The 20,269-nt window shown below is 41.0% G+C and overlaps 1 protein-coding gene across 17 annotated transcripts in view; it reads right to left on the reverse strand.

Annotated features, from left to right (window-relative positions):
• Nucleotides 1-20,269, reverse strand: part of DMD (dystrophin) — a 3,066,377-nt gene that overhangs the window by 830,504 nt on the left and 2,215,604 nt on the right. For 15 of the 17 annotated variants that reach the window (XM_068268325.1, XM_068268327.1, XM_068268324.1 and 12 more), the window contains one exon: nucleotides 10,590-10,762. In XM_068268325.1, coding sequence (XP_068124426.1) covers nucleotides 10,590-10,762 — 173 coding nt within the window. Of the gene's footprint in view, nucleotides 1-10,589; nucleotides 10,763-17,135; nucleotides 17,217-20,269 lie in introns of those variants that run through there. The other 2 variants (XM_068268340.1, XM_068268334.1) reach the window with 1 other exon arrangement.

Below are 20,269 nucleotides of genomic sequence, written 5' to 3' on the forward strand. Positions count from 1 at the left end.
GCGGTCATCACAATTTTTGTTTGGAGCAGCAGTAGTTGTCGTAGGCCATGGGACCTAGAGGTGGTTTCACAGCAGTCATTATACTTTTTTTTGGGGGAGCAGCAGGAGTTGTTGTAGGCCATGGGACCTACAGGTGGTTCCAAGGCGGTCATCACAATTTTTTTTTGGGAGCAGCAGGAGTTGTCGTAGGCCATGGGACCTAGAGGTGGTTCCACAGCAGTCATTACAATTTTTGTTTGGGAGCAGCAGGAGTTGTCGTAGGCCATGGGACCTAGAGGTGGTTTCACAACACCATCACTTCATTTTCTTATTTTCTTTTAGGAGTGGCAGGAAATTGCTGCTGCTCTCGCTCCATTGATTTGGGGCCAAAAACTTTATTGGGGAAGGGGTATGAGTGACAGAACCAAAGTAAAATAAATAAAGAAAATAAATCAAAAACAAAATAAAGAAAAAAAAAGTGAACTTAGAAAACAAAACAAAAAAACTTCCACTACACTCAACTAATCAATCACCTCTCTCATTCTGTCAAACACTAAGCCTGCGGCCTGGCTGGCTCTGTCTGACCCTCTCCACACAGCAACTACTAGTACACTACACTACAATCTATCACTCAAACTAACAATCTACTGTCACTCTCTCACAAATACACCTAGCTAGATACTACTAATATAGCTCACACTCAATCTAATTCTCTCTCACAGTCTTTAAAAAAGACTTTTGGTTTATATACAGTCTTTAAAATGACTATTGTTTTATGTTGAAATAACTAATATGGTTCTGTCTCTCCTCTCTCCAACACCAGATTGAAACCCACAAGCTTCGTGACTGTCACACCTCTCTTATATACAAAATGGGTGGGATAGCTGATGATAGGTAGCTAGGAGCTGGTTGCTAATGTAGGATTGGTCGTTTTTTGTTAGGACTGTAATTGGTGCAGAAATTCCATTTTTAATGCAGAACTCATCATGTTTAAAGGGGAACTGAAGAGAGAGGTATATGGAGGCTGTCATGTTTATTTCCTTTTAGACAATACCGGTTGCCTGGCAGCCCTGCTGATCCTCTGCCTCTAATACTATTAGCCATAGCCCCTGAACAAGCATGCAGCAGATCAGGTGTTTCAGTGGTTCAGACTTATAAGTCTGATCTGACAAGACTAGCTGCATGCTTGTTTCTGGTTTTAATCAGATACTACTGCAGAGAAATAGACCAGCAGGGCTGCCAGGCAACTGGTATTGATTAAAAGGAAATACACATGACAGCCTCCATATACCTCTCTCTTCAGTTCCCCTTTAAGCTTCTGTGATGAGTCTATCCCTTCTGATTAGCTAATGCAGCTTTTACACGCTTCTGTTTAAATTCCGACAGAATTCCACATAGAAATTCCGCTATTTCCAATTTCCGCTATCGCTTTTCGGAAACGGAAAGGAATTGCCAATTTCCGACCGGAATCGTGGAAATCTCCATTCCGCGGAATCCGACGAGCATCCCTAATATTGAAACTGTTTACAAATGTCTAAAGCTGCATGACATTAGATGCCAATGGTTTTATACAAAGTAAACGGTAATCTACACTGTTTTATATGGAATTTAACCCACTTGGGTAATCTATAATGCTATCTGGGATTTGAAGAGAGTTTCTGGTGTTGGCATAATTGATGATTACTACTAACAAATTTAAATGTCTTTGGGAGGTCTGAAAGCCTGGTGAGTCCCCACAAGTGGTGTTGTGAAGGTAGAGGAACAGCTGTTTAGAACTTGATTAAAACTAGCACTATGGGATTACAATGCTTAAACTATAATAAAGTTGAGAAAAAAACGCTATGCACCACCAGAGCATAAGCTTGCAGATTCCTTCAAAGATCACAAGCAGAAAGCAAAAGCAAGGGGGGTAACTGATGGCCTAACAGCCGTTTTGGAGTAGAAGCAGCCCGCTTCCTCAGGAAGGAAGTTCTTTTTGAAACACAAACAATTCCCCCTTGTTCCCATTGTTTCTTTTAAAAATGCCCAGCAAATTTGGCGATTCTAGCATGTATGGGAGTTTTGCTACTAACCGCTAAATTCGGTGGCCATTGACTTCAATGGTAAAGGTGACCGGTCGTCATTTACCAGGAACCGTTCGCTGGCTAACATGTTCTGCCATCTCTATTGACTTTTGAGTAGGATGCAAGTTTTATATGGAGAAACCGCAATGCCACCAAAGGGACATCAGTTTTGTCTATCACATATACGTGTGAAACTAATATATATATCTATAACTAGATTTCTGCTGGTGATGCAATAGCTATTGCACTATACATAAATTAGTGTGTACTCATGGATTCTTAAAGGGAAGGTTCAGGGAGGGTGGGTAAAAAATGAAAATCAATTTCCACTTACCTGGGGCTTCCTCCAGCCCGTGGCAGGCAGGAGGTGCCCTCGCCGCCGCTCCGCAAGCTCCCGGTGGTCTCCGGTGGCCGACCCGACCTGGCCAGGCCGGCTGCCAGGTCGGGCTCTTCTGCGCTCCAAGGCCCGGAACTTCTGCATCCCACGCCGGCGCGCTGACGTCATCGGACGTCCTCCGGGCTCTACTGCGCAGGCGCAGAACTACTGCGCCTGCGCAGTAGAGCCCGGAGGACGTCCGATGACGTCAGCGCGCCGGCGTGGGACGCAGAAGTTCCGGGCCTTGGAGCACAGAAGAGCCCGACCTGGTAGCCGGCCTGGCCAGGTCGGGTCGGCCACCGGAGACCACCGGGAGCCTGCGGAGCGGCGGCGAGGGCACCTCCTGCCTGCCACGGGCTGGAGGAAGCCCCAGGTAAGTGGAAATTGATTTTTATTTTTTACCCACCCTCCCTGAACCTTCCCTTTAAGGTGCATACACACATCAGACTATAGTCTTTGGAAAATGAAAGATCACAGACCAATCTTACCACCCTTCATGTAGTATGAGAGCCATACTCTACACAGTCTTTTCTATGGAGCTGAACTCCACATCAGAAAACAATCTTTGCAAGATGCTGCACACACAGATGTTGTACAGACACAAAAGATCAGTATCTGCAAAAGATCTGTTCCTGCCAAACATCCATTCCTGCACATTGCAATGATAGTCTATGAGATCTGCAGATCATCATACACACATGATTTAAATGACATTCATCTGCAGATCAGATCCACCAGGATGGATTTTCAGATCTGCAGATGATTGCTTGATCTGCAGATGAATGTCAGTTAAATTATGTGTGTATGATGATCTGCAGATCTCATAGACTATCATTGCAATTTGCAGAAATGGATTTTTGGCAGGAACAGATCTTTTGCAGCTACAGATCTTTTGTGTCTGTACAGCATCTTTGTGTGCAGCATCTAGCAAAGATTTTTTTCTGATGGGGAGTTCAGCTCCAAAGAAAAGACGGTGTAGAGTATGGCTCTCATACTATATGAAGGGTGGTAAGATTGGTCTGTGATTGTAATGATCGGTGTAACACAGAGAGGGTCTGATTACCGGTGAACTGCAGTATCACCGAGAATACAGAATATACCCGATTATCGATGATCTGCAGTATCACTGATAATCAGATATATCTACTAACCTCTGGACACCTGAGATAACAAGTGAGTGTTAAGTGCAACAGCAATACTTTGAGTACTGCACAGAAGTAAGTTCCTTCCGTAGGCCTAGACTCTCCCGGGGAAGGAGCTAGACTGAAAGTAGGAAGGACAGAGTGTGAGTGACACCAGTGATAGGGTGTCACTAACAGGTCTGGGAACTGCCTCTAACAGTAAGGTCAGTTCTCGAGGTCGGGCAAGCCAGGTCGTTAACACACAGACAGATAAGGTACATATTCAGGAGACTAATACGAAATCCAATGAACAGGCAGGGTTTGGCAATGGAGTATCAGAATAACAAGGTACAGAATCAGGAGGCAGATACAGAGTCCAGGAACGAGCAGAGTTTGGCAACAGGATATCAGAAATAGCAAGGTACAGAATCAGAGTTCAGAGGGATAGTCAGGCAGGCAGAAGGTCATAACAAATAATACAGTTCAATATTCCTGATGCTAAGGTGTGAGTTCCTTGATCGTTAACACCTTTAGAAACTATGCTAGAACACAGATACAGACAAGGTCTGAGTGCTACCACGTAGTGATCGCAACGGCAGACACCAGAGAAATGACCAGTACCCAGTATATATACCACAGCGCTCTCCAGCGCCACCCCTAAGTGCTGGACCAATGGAGGATGGTAAAAATGTCAGCTGACCAGCTAGGTCAGCTGACTCTTCTCTGGCTGTCATATAAGCTCTGCCTCTCAGCGCGCGCCCTTCTGAACCTGTGTGGACTAGCAGTCCCAGCCACACCAGACATGTTTTGCAAAGTATCAGCTGATTCGGGCGCGGGGGCCGCCGCACCGCTCTTCAAGCAAGCGGCGGACTCCGCGCGTTCAACCACCATGTCAGAGGCATCACTATGCGTACAAACCGCCGCATCCAACGCGGACTCCACCGCTCTGCCTATGTGGCATGCGGCGGTTTCTTCGCGTTGTGCCGCCATGTTGGACACGGAAACAGCCGCCTCACCCTGAACACTTGCGGCGGCTTTTCTGCGTTTCTTCACAGTGATCTTTCATTTTCCAAAGACTATAGTCTGATGTGTGTATGAGCCTTTATTGTGCTGGACAACCTGAGTGAGGATGCATGCAGAGTCAAGTAACGTGCTTGTACTCCTGACATAGTGCCAATCATTTACAATGCCGAGGTAACTTCTGCTTCAATATATTTTATCTTGATACTTCATGCAGTTTGTGATTGCTAAAATGTAGATAATTAAATCCTTTCCTGTCAAACACACATATTTCCCTTATGATTCCTGCTCAATTGAACATGCTAGATTAATGTTTACACATTTAAATGACTCTGGTTTTCATTAATTAAAAACATATTCAAGTTTTTTTCTCTTAAAGAAAGAGTGTCAAACTAGATAATTTCTTTGGATTTTCGTTGCCTGGCAACTGAGCCCTAGCAGCCTGCAACACTAAACTAGCAACATGAATAGTGTATATCACATATAAGGGATACTTTAAACAATTCCATTAGGAAGTCATCGTGAGGACTGTATTTTTTTAGACTATTGGATATAATGCAATGCAGCAATCATTACTATACATTATGCAACTAGTGTATAATCAGCTTTTCTGTGTGAAACTTGATGGAAAGTAGCTGCAGGCAGTATTATTACATAAACTAGGCTATGGTGGCTTTGTAGTCCTTATGAAATTATATATACCAAACCAATACACTATGAGCAACTTTGGAGCTCTTGACATAAAACCACTATATATACCTAATATGCGTGGAATTTTAAATAATTGAATGTGGCTAAGGTGAGTTGGTTCTCCAAGACTCGGAGACCATAAACAGTGACTACAGCAACTGCTGGTTTACTGCAAAGTTAGTGAAAACACCCCTTCCACATCGGAAACTGCCCTGCATAGGTGTTTTCAGGTTGGTCCTTGTGTGCCATACCATAACTTCATGCAATCATGAGATTGAGCACAGGCATAAAATAAGGGTGGAGGGGGGGGGGGGGGGTCAGTAAACTGTTGGGTGGGCTGTCATTTAATTGTCAGCAATCAAGACAGTTAATTTGGGTGCTTATACTGATCACGAAATTAGGTGCCATCATAGACTATTATGTAAATGATAGCTATGGTATGCTAAGTACTTAAATGGGGGCAGAATGGCAGTGGTGACAATCAATGCTGGGGCTTAGCTATTATAAACTCAAACTCTGGATCAGCTGTGGCACACATATAGCCAAGTAAGGGTATTGGGTATATTCATACCACTATCAGCTAAGTCCAAGTGTTATTGACTGCAGCACTCAGATATACACGTTATTGTAAGGCATAGCTGTTGGGGGGTGTTAATGTTAAGCATAGGCATGGGGGAGGTTAGTGAAACCTGATGACGGCATAGAGCCAAACCAGTCAGAAACTAAATATTAAGCATCTTGAAGGTTAGCCATTGGTATTTCTAGCACTAAAAGTGTGTAAAGGCAAATTGATTTACATTGGGTCCCTGGTGCACAGGACCCATGTTGAGACTTCTGCTTGCTTGCATCATCTGTGCAAAGGAACAAGTTGACTTCATGCTAGAGATGAGGCTTGCATATGTCCTTTGGAGATGTGGGAGGTTAGTGCTAAGTGTAGGTGAGTAGATGAGGAAGGTTAATGTAAGGAATAGGTAGAGGTGGTGGTGAACAGGGTGGGGGTGGTAGTGTTCAGCATAAGTGGTGGGATGTTAGTGTTAGGTGTTGGTTAGAAAGGTTAATGTAAGGCATAGGCGGTGGGGTAGTGTTAAGCATAGGCGGGGGTGGTGGTGGAGGGAGGGTAGGGGGTGCGGGGTCGTATGTGAGGTATAAGTAATGTAAGCTGGTGGTACTATATCTGTGGCATTAAGTTACTAATATTCAAATTATATATCCAGCAGCACCCAAATTAACAAATTAACATACAGGTGTTATTAAATGTAAGCTTCAGCAATAATTGGCTGGAGGCACACTTTGGAATTTTTTACAATGGGTTCAGAAGACCTTGTCCTTTTCATTGCTCCTAATGCTATATGCAGTATTTAATTACTGTGGCCCGGGATGATCGTGATCATTTGGGGTGAGCGTTTTAGGAATGATCATTGTAAAGAGAATCTGCTCAGCTACTGTTATGTGTGTGGGGGGGAAGGCAAGTGTTAATGAATAGCAGATAAGCAGGTAATGCTGAACAATAGCAGATATTTGTTTGGTGATCCAGTACAATAGATTGATAATGTGTCATGGGGCACTTCTCCTTATGGTGTGCATACAAGGTGCGATCCGGTGGCTCGATTAGCCGCCGGATCGACTCGCGCCCGAATCGATTACCGCTCGTCCCCGCCGGCGCCCATCAGCGGCTCGATTGATAAGAAAGAAACGCACCGTGTATGCCCACCATTAGAGATCATTGTGAACAATTGTCTCGGGAAACCAAAACCTACCATCCGTATGTAGCTTTAGGCTGAGGCTGAGAAGATTTCAGTTTGTGCTGGTATCCTGTAATCCCAGAAGATGTTTATGATCATTAATTCTATCAGTGTATGCTTGACACAGTGTCACTGTAAACGTTCCATTCTATAGTAGCTAATAGCTAGGAGAAAACCTTTTGACACCCTTGATCATATTACATACAACTTATTGATTTTTATTTTCTAAATGAAAAGAAGTTTACAAAATCGCTGCCAGGAAAAGGCTGGAATGTGATGTACTTATGCACATTTTAAAACAATTACTTTCTAGCTCTGAATTTAATATGTTGAAAAAATAAAATATTTCTGACCGACAAGGCGAACAAAGTTTACACGTGCCACATTTTCTCAGTAACAACTAAAGACATTATTTAATAGGAAATAGCATATTTACAAAATGAGACTTGAGAGGAAATTTAGAGGGACGCATTTCAACATTTTATATGGCATGAGCAGATGCTGTACTAGTATATCCCATTTAACATTTTTAACACTTTATAAGACAATCAGTCACAGAACTGATGCTTTAGTCTACCTAGCGGAATGTATTATATACTGTACATGAGATACACCAAGAATCAGAGCTGGATCATCCACAAGGCAAACCAAGGCAGTTGTCTAGGGACTGGGGAGAATCTAAGGGCCTGTTGAATTCTAGCCCCACCAAATCTTACTGAAAAAAAGCCAGGTGGACAAAAACTGCCATCTTGCCTAGGACCCCATTTCATCTTAATCCTTTTCTGCCAAGAATTAAACTGACTACAACAGCAACAGAGTCCCTGAACCAGAGGGGCTTACTTGGGGCATCCTCCAGTTAGTTCGTTTTTGGGCAGCACGGTGGCATAGTGGTTAGCACCTTCGTCTTGCAGTGATGGGTCCCTGGTTTGAATCCCAGTCAGGGTACTAACTGCAAGAAGTTTGTATGTTCTCCCCCATGTTTGTGTGTGTTTCCTCTGGCCACTCCGGTCTCCTCCCACATTCCGAAAACATACAGATAAATGAATTGGTTTCCGCTTAAATTGGCGCTAGACTACAATACGTTCACTACATGATACATACATATACATACCATTATGGTAGGGATTCGATTGTGAGCCCCTCTGATGGACAGTTAAGTGACAAGACAATATAATTTGTACAGTGGTGTGGAATACGCCGGCGCTATATAAATACTAAATAATAATAATAATAATAATAACTTAGAGAATTGGTGCTGTAGTAATAATTATATATATATGATGGTGTTAATAATTAACAATTCATTTATTTTCCTCTGCTTATACCTCTCTCACGCAGAGATTGTATTTGAAAAGCTGGGTATGGTGGTCTGTATCATCAGTTTATTATGCATGAAAGTGCTGGGATGTGGAAAGGGGGTCAGGAGCCCTGTGCAAAATTTGTACTCAGGCCCCTGGCTCTGTAGCTATGCCACTTATTGTAAACATATCTTTTATAGTTCCTAAATATATTTGCCCTGGAGTGAGCTGTCTGTGCCTGTCCTCCCCCCCCTTCTGGAGTGATGTGTGTGAGCCAGCCCCATAGCTCGGGGTGACCCATGCATCACTGCTTTCCCATGCAGTGCCCCCAAGTTAATGCGCTGTAGCAGAACGCAATGGATGTTAAGGTAAGTGCCTGTTTTTAATTTTAATTTTGGTAGGTGGGTGCGGATGGCCCTCCCCGGCGCTGGCCTCGCTTGGGGGGGTTGTCTGCACCACATTAAAGGGGCGCTATGGGGAAAATTAGGTTTCTGCCATAACCCTGTTATCATGTACCTAACATTAGGAGCTTCAGATGCCAAGCGGTTTATTTATTTTTTTTATATGTGTTTTTGACAGGTTATACAGAGCAGATGCAGACATCCTTCCCGACACATCTTGGAGCTAAGCGACGTGTCATCCCCCTCTGCTAAGTCAGGCTGAGTTTAACAGCCGATTTCTCCTCTCTCTCTCTCTCTGGTGTACGGGACATGCAGGCTGTGTGCTGGGGAAGTCCATAGCACTGCAAACAGAAGTAGCCAAGTGAGTGTAAATGGGACTGTAAAGTAATTTCCCTTGCTTATTTGTTTGTCTAACATCGTCAACATTCCAGCGTCAGCTTCAGCAGAGAGAGAGAGCTGCTATGGAGCAGCCCCAGTCAGCAGAGGAAGGGGGGATGGGCAAGATCTCTGCATGAGCTCTGTATAACCTTTTCAAGCATTTAAAAAAGCAAAAGCTGCTTGTTTTTTGATGCTCCTAATTTAGGTACATGCTAAGAGGGTTATGCCAGAAAAACAATTTTGTTAAAGTGCCCCTTTAAATTACATTAATGGCACATGTAAAATTGAATGATCCCTATGCAAAGTCACGTAAGCGCGGTATGCACCCAATGCATATATTGCTCTTTCTACAAGTGTACAGTACATGCGTAAACGTTGTTCCTGCAAAGAGAAAAATATGCTTTGCTAATGCTATTTTGTAAGATGTGGTTTGCACTGGAACAAGGATACAATAATGTAAAGCACTCCCTTAATAAATCATTGAAAAGTGAGGCAAGGTAAAAATAAGCACAGGTAATACACTGTCACCGATAAAACTGCTGTTTCCACTTCACACTGTCCCTGGAAATGTGTTCTGTATATTGCAAGGAAGAAAGAAGAGATACCAATCCAAAAGGAAAGCAAACAGTATGTGGACCATCCGTCCAGCAAATCTTTTTATTGTGGGAAACAGTTTCCAAAACAACCGAGGTGGAAACTTCAGCAGATACACATCCAATATAACGACTCACATGCACATTGAAGGTACAGTCATCGGTGGTGGGGGAGTTAGGAGGCGGGCACAAACATGGAGAGCCACAGCCAGGTCACTTTTTACAACGCTTGTTCACGCTGCATTCCACTTACCTAAGTGTAAGTGGAACACAGCGTGACCAAGCGTCCTTCTCCACCGATGATTGTACCGTCAATGTGCATGCTATATTAGATGTGGTATGCAGTTTCCCTAAGGCTTGTTCAACTTTACATGCCCTAAAAGGCGCAATTTAAAATGTAAAATGTATGTCCATTTGTGTATATACCCACTGCTTTATTCATGGATAAACATAACAAACATTCAAGAAATAATAATTAAAAAAATCCAAATCCCAAGAAAGTAAAAAAAATAAATAAAGAACAATTTAGACTTGTATATTCAGAAAAACACATTCAGATGTGACGTCATTCAAATTTTTCATTCTGTATCACCATGAAAAAAAAAAAAAAAAGCAATAAAAGTTGTCAGAGAAATGTAATGAATTTCATCCTGAAATAAGAATGTGTTGCTATTATGTCATTGTAAGAATGTCCAGACAATTTTTTTTGAAGTGTACTTTGGATTTTTTAAAAAGACTTTTATATTTTAAAATCGCAGTATGACAAAAACACAAGCTGTGTGAGTGGACTGTAAAATGAAATGTGCTCATATTTTACAGTCAGCTTGAACAAGCTGCGCGCTTGTCTCTCTGTGTCCAGGAAAGAAAAAAGTCTGACATAACAAGAGCAATGTCAAGTTTAATCTTTTATATTATTTTTGCCCATTACCTGATGTTAAGGGATTTTTTCCTGAGCTCATTCCATCTGATATTCATGTTTTCAAGTCGCCTGTGCAAGAGGGCTCCATCTTCAGATCCTTCTAGTGATTTAAGCATTTTCTGACCATTTTCATCTAAAGAATGAAAGACTTCAGTGTGGCTGTCAATCTCTGCTTGTAGCTCCTATGACACAGAAAAAAAGATCAAAAATAAAATAGCAATAAAAAACTTCAATATCGAAAAAGTAATTTAATAACAAAATACGACATGAACAAGACTGAAAGGGATTTTATCACAAGGAAAATACATACAATGAGCCAATTATATATGTTTTCCTGTAAAGAAAATCATAGAGCTATTAGAGCAATCTTTATTTCTTAAAGTGGATCCAAGATGAACTTTTACTCATTACATAATTGTGTTCCTTACATATAGGTTATAGGGCATTTCTCAAGCTAAATACTTTTTTGTTTTTGTTTTAATACTCGAATTACCTATAAACTAAACAAGCTACACCCACAGGTTTTCAGAGAGCCAGGGCACTTTCAGACAGTAGCAAGGGCTCATGGGAGCTCAGTCTGGGCAGGAGGAGGGGGAGGTATTACTAGCCAGAGATTTCAGAGGCAGAGGGGAGGAGGAAGGAGGAGGGGGGATTAGGTTGTTTTTGCTCAAGATGCAGATAAGCCTGCCTCTGTGTAATGTTTACAAACAACATGGCTGCTGTCACTGTATCACAGGAAGAAATAATCATATTCTATTAAAGCTGTTTGCAGCTAGATTTGCTGTGTAAACTATCTAAACTTTAGATAAGATATATAAACAAGTTGCTTGTTATAGTTAGTTTTTCATCTCGGATCCGCTTTAAACCAGCCGGATATAGAATGTATGTACAGTTTAATAGGTGCATTACAACATTAAAGAGTGTGGTAAATCCTATTAAACTAAACTTGTGGTAAGACTACATGCATGAGATTTTGTATGTTCTCCTCAATTTTGAGCGGGTTTTCTCCTCCAGACACTATGGCTTCCACTTACATCTTAAAAACAAATGTATGGGAGAACTGATTTACATTCAAAGGTGGTCTTAGACTAAGGACACATGACATTGGCAGGGAATAGGGCTGGTTCCCACAGTGCAGGAAGCAGATCCTAATGTTAAAAATGTTTCCACTTGTTAAAAAAAATGGAGTCGTGTGCTGTGTTGTGGTAAACAGAATGCAGAGATCAAACTTGCTGCATTGTCCACAACGGCCGGGAAAATGAATGCAATGAAAGCCTATCAGAATGGACAGTGTCCGTTCTCACTATGCTTGTCACCGCTTCCACTTTGATTGCACCTATTACGCAAATATTGACGTGTCTGCCCAGTTCCGATGCTGCTGACTCCTCCACACAGTCCTGGTACACAGATTGGTGGCCAACAGAAGCACGGGGATTCTGATAGGGTTGCAAAAGACCAACGGGAATCCTCAGCAACAGGAGTAGGGATAAACTTCTGATTTCCACAGAATTTGGTTTTTCTACATTTTCAATGGTTAATTGGCTTTCTGCAGCGGTAATTGGAAATCGGAGTGCAAAAATTGGAATTCTGCATTACCGAGACATATACCGTACATTTTAGGCCAATCACAAGAGTTGGAATTGTTGGACTAATCAGAGAATGCAAAAGTGTAGTGTTAACATAAATGGAAGAAAAAAAAAACAAAAAAAAAAACACTTTCACGGAAATCCAGATGTATATGGAATTCCTCGGAATTCGAAATTCTGTCGGAATTGAAAACAGGAATTTCTGACCTTTGGTGAACCAATGGAAATTCTCCCTGTTGCTAGGAAGAATTTGTCTATTTCCTCCTATAGGGAGCATCATACCCCTACCGTTATCTGGGCTGTTTACGAGGGACTGAGCAAAGCAGCCATAAGAAGCGGAAATGAAAGGATATGTGAATGCCGATCATGATCGAAGTGGACAGCGGAGTGGAGAGCAGATAGCTGTAAGTGGATACAACATGAATGGAGCCCATCCACCTGGCGGAAGCACTAGCATAATGCTAGTTTTGCATCTGCACAAATGGGAACCTGCCCTTAGTCTAAGCATTCTCAGTTACCGGAAATATTTGCTGTATTCTGTAAAGCACTGTTGAAAATGTGTACATTTATAGTAGGGATAATAATAATAATAACAATAACAACAACATGTACAGCCTTACCACCTTATCATACTACCTACTGTCAATAGCAGGCGTTCTTAAAGTCGCCCATACAACATGTTGGGGTGATGGTACAATGTTGAACAATTTTAACAAATCTTTTTAATATGTAGGACTACCTAAGCAGTAGTTTCTATTAACATTTCTCAGTTTCATATAAACTTTTTGGCATTCATTTTCCTGCCAGCAAAAACGTGTTGCTTTGTTGACAGGGAACATTCGTGCTGCAGTGTCTATGGGAACATCATGGGCAATTTGCTTGGTTGGTTATTAGCACAATCATTTACGATCTAACTTACCAAGCACTTTAAAGAGACTCTGTAACTTCAAAAAGATCCCCTGGGGGGTACTCACCTCGGGTGGGGGAAGCCTCCGGATCCTAATGAGGCTTCCCACGCCGTCCTCCGTCCCACGGGGGTCTCGCTGCAGCCCCCTGAACAGCCGGCGACAGGCCCGACTGTAATTTCAATATTTACCTTTGCTGGCTCCAGCGGGGGCGCTGTGGCTGCTTTCGGCTCGTAAATAGACAGAAATACCCGATCTCTGTCGGGTCCGCTCTACTGCGCAGGCGCCGGAGACTTGCTCCTGCGCAGTACAGCGGACCCGATGGCGATCGGGTATTTCCGCCTACTTCGGAGCCGACAGCCGTCAGAGCGCCTGCGCGGGAGCCAGGAAGGTAAATATTACGTCACGGCTGTACGGAGGGCTGCAGCGAGACCCCCGTAGGACAGAGGACGGCGTGGGAAGCCTCATTAGGATCCTGAGGCTTCCCCCACCCGAGGTGAGTACCCCCCAGGGGACGTTTTGCCGTTACAGTTCCTCTTTAAAGAATATTAGCAGTGTTTCAGAGGTAATGAAAGCTTTCTAGAAGTGCATCTTATTTCTTTTGCCATTTTTCTGGCATTCAGCACTGGCCTTTGCTTCAACAGCAATACTGCAGGTCCAATCAATGTGCCACTGGCAGGAAATGCAAGGATATGTTAGGATATAGTAAAGAGGTAGCAATGGGGGGTAAGATAACACTGATGTGATACTTATAGGTAAGCAAAACTCAGTTCTTTTCAATTCTTCTCTTAGCATACATTGTTTGTAACGGCAACTAATTGAAACAAAGTTTACTAGGCTCAGCATCATATTGAAAAGCTGCAAAATACGTTCTTTATGTGTGTAATTGGAGTGTGAAAGTTTAACCATTTATTTTTGATCTTCTATGGGACGGGACCAGGCATATGTGTTAGGTAGTCTTGTGCCTTTCATGCAGTACATGTTCAGATTCAGGGAAATTTTAGCATCCCTGTAAGTCATATGATAAATTTACTTGCATTCTAAAAATATGGAGTTTGGTCAGCAGGGCAATATCTCTGGCACACTATAATGACATGGTATACTGAAGGCAGGCTGAGAAAGATCGAGTTTGGTCAGCAGGGCAATATCTCTGGCACACTATAATGACATGGTATAGTGAAGGCAGGCTGAGAAAGATCGAGTTTGGTCAGCAGGGCAATATCTCTGGCACACTATATTGACATGGTATAGTGAAGGCAGGCTGAGAAAGATCGAGTTTGGTCAGCAGGGCAATATCTCTGGCACACTATAATGACATGGTATACTGAAGGCAGGCTGAGAAAGATCGAGTTTGGTCAGCAGGGCAATATCTCTGGCACACTATAATGACATGGTATAGTGAAGGCAGGCTGAGAAAGATCGAGTTTGGTCAGCAGGGCAATATCTCTGGCACACTATAATGACATGGTATAGTGAAGGCAGGCTGAGAAAGATCGAGTTTGGTCAGCAGGGCAATATCTCTGGCACACTATAATGACATGGTATACTGAAGGCAGGCTGAGAAAGATCGAGTTTGGTCAGCAGGGCAATATCTCTGGCACACTATAATGACATGGTATACTGAAGGCAGGCTGAGAAAGATCTTGCATTGTGAGATGAGCCAGGAGGACATGTGTAGAGGCACAAGCCTGAAACACTGGGTGATCAATTTCCAGGGTTAGGTTTTCTTAACCAGGTACAGTATTATGGTTGAGGTGTGCCAGTTCTATGTAATTTCCCATCCTGCTTTTTCTGTTATAGTTCACAGCATATGCAGTAGTCACCACCAGAAGCTAGATACTTTAAAAGGGGTGACAACCTCTCTCTTTTGTAATAGCACCGTGTACCACTTTGTAAGCTATTTCACTGTTCACAACCCTTTATCATGGAGTGCTAAACAAAGTGGAATAGTATAGCATGATTTAAATCCAACCAAGCTGATAAAAGTTGAATTATCATCCTTGCCTCATTCAAAGGTAATGAGCAAAATCTGCGGTAAACAAACACTGGGAAAATGGTGAAAAGGAAAAAAAATGAGAGGCTAAAAAATTATCATTAAAAGTTAATTTCTAAAAAGAAAAAATGGGCGTGGGAAGGAGATAGCTTTTACTCCTGAACACAATCTAAGCTGGATGATCATCAATGCTGTACAGTCATTACATATAAAACAATAAAGCTATTGTTTACTTTTTTACTGCTTACTCTTAGTTTAATTTAGCTTTCAACGTACTCAATTGTTTTTAAAGAACTTTATTATATTTTTCTACTTGCTGTTTGTTTTTATTTATCTGGACATAGCACATTAATATTAATGTACATGATTCATTAAATGACAATGCACATTCACTTAATGAAATTGACTTTTGGTTTCATTCAAAAGTTATTTTAAAAGCACTCAAGCTGTAAGGGAACAATACAGGGGGATTAATTTACTTTCCGCTATTCACACTTTCTTTTAATTAATTTCACAATATAATTTTAGTTATGGCTAAATCGTATAAACGATGCATTACTGATAGAGTACACTTAAAACCATAATATCCAATAATACAGTCATAGTAATGTATGGCAATTACAGTAATGTATGATTTGTTTACAATTAGGGCACAGTAAAAAAATAATTGTATTATTATTATTATTATTTAGTATTTATATAGTGCCAACATCTTCCACAGCGCTGTACAGGGTATGTTGTGTTGTCTTTTAACTGGCCCTCAAAGGGGCTCACAATCGAATCCCTACCATGGTCATATGTCTATGTATGTATCGTGTAGTGTATGTTTCGCAGTCTAGGGCCAATTTTTAGGGGACAGCCAATTAACTTATCTGTATGTTTTTGGAATGTGGGAGGAAACCAGAGTGCCTGAAGGAAACCCACACAGACATGGGGAGAACATTAAGGCTGGTTTCACAGTGGGACGTTAAAGTCCCACGTTACAGCAGCCAGTAACGCAGACTAACTCACAGCACTGTAAAATCAATGTGCTGTTCACAGTGCACATGTTGCGTTAGGGTATAGCGCTGCATGTTAAATGAAAGTGCAGCATGCTGTACGTTATACCCCTGTAGAGCTGCGTTAGATTCAAATGATTAAGTTCAAAGATCCGGATCTTTTCAATGATCTGATTTGATTGATCCGAATCCTTAAAAAGATCCGGACTTCCCATCACTATCCTGGAGCGGCTGCTTTGAGAGCCGCATAACGCGGCTCAATCTGATGTCCAACTTCAACACCACCAGGCGTTGCGTTAGGGGCACGTTATGTGACCTTAACGTCCCCTAAAACGCAACGTCTTGGTGTGAAAGTAGCCAAAAACTCCATGCAGATAGTACCCTGGCCAGAATACGAACCGAAGAGCCAACACTGCTAGGCATAGTGCTAACCTTTACTCCACCATGCTGCCTAAAGTTCCCCAAAAAGAATCTGCAGTGTTGCACCTGACAGCAAATCAGATTTTGTATTCTTCTACACTGCTTTGTATAATGAAAGTAAGCAAGTCATTGGTTGCTGTGAAAACTCAATAATGAAATTCTAACTTCTGGCTGTACATTCTTTTATATGCTGAGGTTTAGAGAGGGAACACTGTCTGGCACTAGTAATATGCAATAAATATCTAACATGTAAAACTTTTATTTTTATCAAAGCAGTAAAAGATTAATACTTGGAATCAACAAGTAATATACTCAAAAGGGAAACCAACAGAATTTAAACATGCATGGATACAAAACTATATTTTTTTAATGTACAAAAAAAAAAAAACATAAACAGGCTTCCTGTTTAGAGCACTCTGATTTTACCCCCTCCCTCTAACGTATATGTTTACATTTACTTTTTTCTGCATTAATGCGTTAAGAAGAGCATAGGAAAACATCAGCAATAAATGTGATTAGTATTCTGGAATCCCGCTTAAAAGATTTGCATGCAACTGTACGGGAATATTTCTGTGCATTGTCAAAGCAGATTTTAGCAAAAGCAGTTTTTTTTCTAAATTGTTCTTAAAACTGGTAACAAAGACATTTCTGACCTTAACATTATATTTCTTCCTGTGAAACATGGTTTGGAGACGGTAACATCAGTTGAGTCTGAAGCTGCTTACTACATTCTGTACACAGTCGAAGTTCAATACTAAATTACATAATGTTCCTAAAATCATGCTCCAAAGCAAGATCTGACAATAGAAATAAATAGCTGCTCTGTTTAATGGTATAACAGTGGTCACATCATCAGTGTGTGTAGGAAGAAGGTCCGCTGTGGCGGAAAATGTGTCAACTTTTAACTGTTGTCACAGAGAGTAAATGCACAAGCTATTGGACATCTCGGCTTCTCAGACGGTAACTGGTACTTGAGGGTTAACAAGCTGTTTCACAACTTCGGCTGATAAAGAAGAGGCAGTTTTATTTTTCCCCTTTTCGTTTCAGTGTGCCAAATGCTGCCAAGAAAAAATTCTTTCTCAGGCAGCTTGGCATTCCTCTCAGCCTACACAGTGAATGAGTGCTTTGTTTTATAAAGGATCGTAATATTTATATTCTTCTGTTGTAACTTTTTACTTATCGTAGTCTAATATTAATCAAATAAAGAGAAAAAAGGCAAGTATTTCCATCATTATCCAAAACATAATACGTTATAAGGATGCAAAGGCACTATATCCGCCAACACAGTCACAGTACCTCTAGAGTTTTTGTTATATCATGCAATTTCAAATAACTCCTAGTGAACACATTTTAACATACAATAGGCACTGTGGAAGCTGTAATTTACTCTATGTTCAAAGTTTAGCCCAACCCAGTGGATCTCTGTGGTCTAGCAGATCAGAATCTACAATCTGCAAAACTGACTTATTTTATTGTCAAGACTATGGTCTTTACTATCGATGTGGCATACCAACTATAACAGCTTTAACTCATCTGGGAAGGTTTTCCACAAGGTTTAGGAGTGTGTTTATCAGACTTTTTGTTGAAACTTCCATGATCGTGCATGCACTGGCGCGCTCCCGTCCGCCCCCCGGTACCCCCAAGATCAATGAATGGGAACATTGTTCCCATTAATTGATTTAAGTCCCCGGTAGAAAAACCGACGGCTTCTTTTCAGTGGCTGTGGTCTTTCTGAAAAAAAAAAAATCACGTCCTACTTGTAGTTCCTGTAAGCAAGGAAAAACAAAAAAATCACTGTGGCCATCTTGTGGCCAAATAGTAAAACTACATGCACATACATTTTCTTTTTCACAGATAACACAATAAATTACATTTAAAATTAACTGTTTACCTCCCACACCCAAAAAATACCCAAATAAACTGTTTAACTAAAAAATAAAAAATAAATAAATACAATTTAAACAAAAACATAAATAGTTACCTAAGGGTCTGAACTTTTTAAATATGCTTGACAAGAGCATACATTACTAATATTTTTTAAATTATAAGCTTGTAAATAGTTATAGACGCAAAACTGAAAAAATGCACCTTTCTTTCCAAATAAAATATTGGCACCATACATTGTGATAGGGACATCATTTAAATGGTGTAATAACTGGGACAAATGGACAAATAAAATGTGTGGGTTTTAATTATGGTGGCATGTATTATTTTAAAGCTATAATGGCCGAAAACTGAGAAATAATGAATTTTTTCAATTTTTTTCTTAATATTCCTGTTAAAATGCATTTAGAAAAAAAGAATTCTTAGCAAAATGTACCACCCAAAGAAAGCCTAATTGATGGTGGAAAAAAACAAGATATAGATCAATTAATTGTGATAAATAGTGATAAAGTTATTGGAGAATGAATGGGAGGTGAAAATTGCTCGGATGCATAAGGTGAAAAACGACTGAAGGCTGAAGAGGTTAATTACTATGTAGTAGCTGATACCACCCACATACCCGACACCCAAATTACAGCTTGGGTGCCTGATTACTGAAAATTAACACAGGTGCCCAATTGACCTGATCAAGCTAGCTCACAAAACCAATCAACAACCTAGAATTTCCTTCATTAAAAGGTGTCTATCAAATAAAACATAACTCTTGTTCATGTCAGCAATGCAAATTCTATTGTCACCTACCTACTCACAGGACAGGGAATCATTTCTCACTTGTTTTTGCAGACTGATACAGAAGTGTTGATTATAAAATAGCTGCTGGACAGGTTTTAAAATCATGTGGAAGGATAGAAATCTCACATGTATGTATTTTAACTCAGTATTTAGCTTTTTGCTTGGCCTTCCACTATATGTCTGCTGAAAGAAGATTTATAATTCTTGTCATATGCATTACAACTATAAAGCAAATTGTACAAAGCTTACATTAAAGCAGACTCTTATTGAAACAATAACCTTTGTCATCTCCTATACATCAGCCTGGTACTGAACTCACTTAACTTTTACTCAGCAAACATCTTACTGCCAGATCAATGTATTCTGCACTGTAATGCACAAAGACGTAACCTTCTGACAGAAAAATATATAATTCCCCAGATGAAATAATTCCTTCACTGCAATTTAATTATGGCCACAGCTAGATTACTTCAATACAGTAGAGAATAGAGATGAACAAATTCATTCACCTACTGCTCATCATTTTTTCTTACAAAAACCCAGAATTTCTTGTGGAATTACAATTGTATGATTTCCCTGAATTAGTGATAGAAACAATGTTTATGTACAAGGACTTTGCAATTCCTGAATTCTGATTGGTAGATTTGGCAAACAGCATAATTCTCCACAAACAGGCCATATATATATATAGTACAGTACTCAGTGGCATAGCTAAGGAGCTATGGGCCTCGGTTCGAGTTTTACATGGTGGCCCCCAAGCACTCTATAACTAACAAGTGATACGGTGCACCAAAACCTGCTAATAACAACACAGTGTCAGAAGTGCAAAAAGTGGATGGGGTACAGCTTGTTAATGATTATTATCATTCAAAGCATTTATAGAAGTGATCATTACAAGCACAAGCCAATAAAGAGCTAATATGGCAGTTGAGGGAGGGCCGTACGGGGCCCCTCTGGCCCAAGGGCCCCAACGCGGTTGAGACCTCTGCAACAGGGATGAGCAGAAACTACACCAGTGCAAATTTACGCATCGTAGTTCGCATTTACGCATCGTAGTTCGCATCTACGCATTGTAGTTCGCATGTGAAGTTTCAAAACTATGCTTACGAAT

Source organism: Hyperolius riggenbachi, chromosome 2 (genome assembly GCF_040937935.1).
Source record: "Hyperolius riggenbachi isolate aHypRig1 chromosome 2, aHypRig1.pri, whole genome shotgun sequence".
In the NCBI taxonomy this organism is placed as follows: Eukaryota; Metazoa; Chordata; class Amphibia; order Anura; family Hyperoliidae; genus Hyperolius; species Hyperolius riggenbachi.